The sequence below is a fragment of the Sitophilus oryzae genome, unplaced genomic scaffold (assembly GCF_002938485.1).
Source record: "Sitophilus oryzae breed Bouriz unplaced genomic scaffold, Soryzae_2.0 scaffold_857_pilon_pilon, whole genome shotgun sequence".
Taxonomy (NCBI): Eukaryota; Metazoa; Arthropoda; class Insecta; order Coleoptera; family Curculionidae; genus Sitophilus; species Sitophilus oryzae.
This window is the reverse complement of record NW_022147480.1, coordinates 6503209-6506077: the sequence shown is the minus strand read 5'-3', so window position 1 is coordinate 6506077 and position 2869 is coordinate 6503209. Positions and strand designations below refer to the sequence as shown.

General features: G+C 39.5%; 1 protein-coding gene across 1 annotated transcript; it reads left to right on the top strand.

Annotated features, from left to right (window-relative positions):
- Positions 1-1456: 1456 nt before the first annotated feature.
- On the top strand, positions 1457-2441 carry LOC115889861. The gene is made up of 2 exons (XM_030909939.1): positions 1457-1666; positions 1962-2441. Exons 1-2 carry the CDS (start codon positions 1466-1468, stop codon positions 2439-2441), a joined length of 681 nt encoding a protein of 226 aa, XP_030765799.1. The 5' UTR covers positions 1457-1465.
- Positions 2442-2869: the final 428 nt, after the last annotated feature.

Sequence of the window (2869 nt, the reverse complement as noted above, 5' to 3'; positions counted from 1 at the left end):
GAAGTGGACCGACTGTCCCTAGCGACTCATAGGAACACTATGAGATCTGGTAATAATAGTAATAAAAACATCACCGGTGAAGCTGTGGGGAAACCCCCTAGCGACACTGGGAACAGTAACAATGAAAGTTCCAAGGGGCCAAACCCAAAGAGAACTACAGGAGAGGTGGCTGACACTTGCGTGAGACCATCCTCCGCAAGTGGCATACAAGCTACCACCTCCTCCAAGGGTCGGGAGCCTACCTCCTACCTCTAAACCCAACAGGCGACACAAGCTACCGTTTCGTCTACCCGGCCTGGGTCGTAGCTCCTCGACTGTGAGGGACACGGGTCTCCGTAGGAAGTCCTGGGACTGTATGATGAGTTATAACTCAAGAAAGGGGGACACAATAGATCTCTAAGGTCGCAGAGGTTAACCCCCCTCCCACTTATTCTAATTCTAATTCTAACAAGTACTGAAGATCTTTACCTTAAATTTTCATCTTTTTCTTCGAAATCCTCTGATGGTGACTTCCTCAGAACATGCTGTTCCGGAATTTTAACATTATTAAACGTTACCGTATCCAAAAAGTTCGCTCCTTTGTCCTGCGTTTTCCTCACCAGAAAATACGAAGCTAGCAAGGCGGACGCTATGCCGACTGTGCCAAACAAATTTAACTTGTTTAATGTTATTTTCGGTGAAGTTCCTTATTATCCCCTGACTACCACTGCCCTTATTTTACCATCGGAAGTGTACGATTTGATGGACAGTACCTTCGGGAAGTTCTTGTTTATGCAAATTGTGGGGATTTTGGTTAAATACGATGACATTGTGAACTGTGTGAGATACTGCGAGTTTTTTATTTAATTTTGTTCACGGAAAATTTTGAATTTTTGTAGCCAAAATTGGGTTTATTTGAAGGATGTCCCGGTGAAAATCAATATCTGTCAGTCAGATTTATTTGAGGTTGATTGTTCTAATCACATGATCGAACATATATAATATTAGTTTGCGGCAAAATTGGAAGTTTGAAATTGAAAGTTAAGCGATGTTAGACGATATGTGAGTTTGGACGGATGAACGACTGAATAAGGGCCGTTGTGCTGTTGTTCCAAGGCTAGAGTGAACAATCTAATGAGAAGTAGGTACCTACTGCTTATTCACGCTGCGCTGATTAGAAGGCTGATGAGATCGGATCTCATGAGTCAGAGTCAATTTCTACATCTGCTATAGAGGATGAGTCTTAAATAAGTGCAAATATTTTCAGGACTGGTAGATCTCGATAGAAGAAACATATTTTCTCTTTACAATTGAAGACCTCGGGGGAAAATAGTAACAAGCCACAACATGAGTGAAATTGATTTAATATTATGATTTATTGATTTAAGAACGTAACAAGCCACAAGGAAGAAAGTGCGGTATTTGGGCAACAGATGGCGCCACAGTTATCTAGTGACGTTCTTGGGTCAGGACTGAATGCTGTCTGATGTTGACGGAAGAACGGAACAAGCCACACATTTTAATCATGGCGACCGGCAGAGATAGTGCGGTTAAGCGAAAGTTGTTTATTTATGATGAAAACAGCGACAGTAGTGATATTTCGAGTGAAACGGATGATAGTGTAAGGGATAAGGACTATTTTAATTCGAGTAGCAGCAGCGATGACAGCAGTGTTGTCACCTCAGAGGTAAATAGAATATAACGTGGCTTGTTACGTTTTTAACTAAAATTTTGAACGTTTTTGAAAGCTTAAAAATATTTCAATTATTGCAACTTGGAATATGCGTTGAGTATTTATTTCCACCTGAGTTTATGGAACGTACTCTTATTCTAAAAAAGGCGTAAGATTTTTGAATAGAAAGAGGTTAGGTTAGGTTATTTTAGATGGCTTGTGGCTTATTACCTTTTTGCATAAAATTTTATCAATTTCAGTTTTGGTGAAAACAACTGATAAAAAGGTAATGTATTATTTTTTTATCCAGGGTGGACGTGCTACTAGAGGATTCATCGAAACGCCGGAGAAAAAGAAGGCCGCCAGGAAAAGACAAATCAACACAGAATGCAGGAAGAAAGTTAAAGCCCAACATAGACGAAATCTCGGACATGGATATACCACTACAAAAGGAAAGACTCAAATACCTAGAACTTTGGGCCCACCATGTAGCTGCAAGAAGAAATGCAGAGAATTACTACACGGAGTAGAAATGGCGATATTTCAATCATTTTGGGACCTACAAACGTTCGATAAACAAAACGCTTATTTATTTGGCACAATCAAGAGTGTCGGTAAAAAACGAGTCTACCCAAAGAAAACCAAAAGGCAGACATCCTCAAGATCTACTACGTTTAGGTACTTTGTAAAAATCAACGGAAAAGACCAAGAAGTTTGTAAACAAGAGTTTTTATCTATCCATGGTTTCAAAATTCAAAAAGACGAGTTTATAATATCTGTACCCAGATAAACCAAGGACTTCACACACCAAAGAGCGATGGTCGCGGAAGACACAAGAATCGGAAAAACAGGTTACCTGAAGAAACTATCCAGTCTATTCATGACCACATTAAGGCCATTCCGAAATATCGTAGTCATTATAGTAGAGAACGTAACCGACAAAAATGCTATATTGATCACGATATATCTATATCTTCTCTATACAAAAAATACTATATCCCTTGGTGTCAAGAACGGAACATTATTCCCGCAAAGGAAGATAGATATCGCAGAATCTTTTGTTCTGAATACAACATCGGATTTAAACTCCCTAAGAGCGACACGTGTGCAACGTGTGATGAATATAATACTTTGCTTAATACCCACAAAGGTGATGAGAACAAATTGAAGGAAATCAAAACAAATTTAGACCTACACCAAAGATGAGCAGAAGCGATG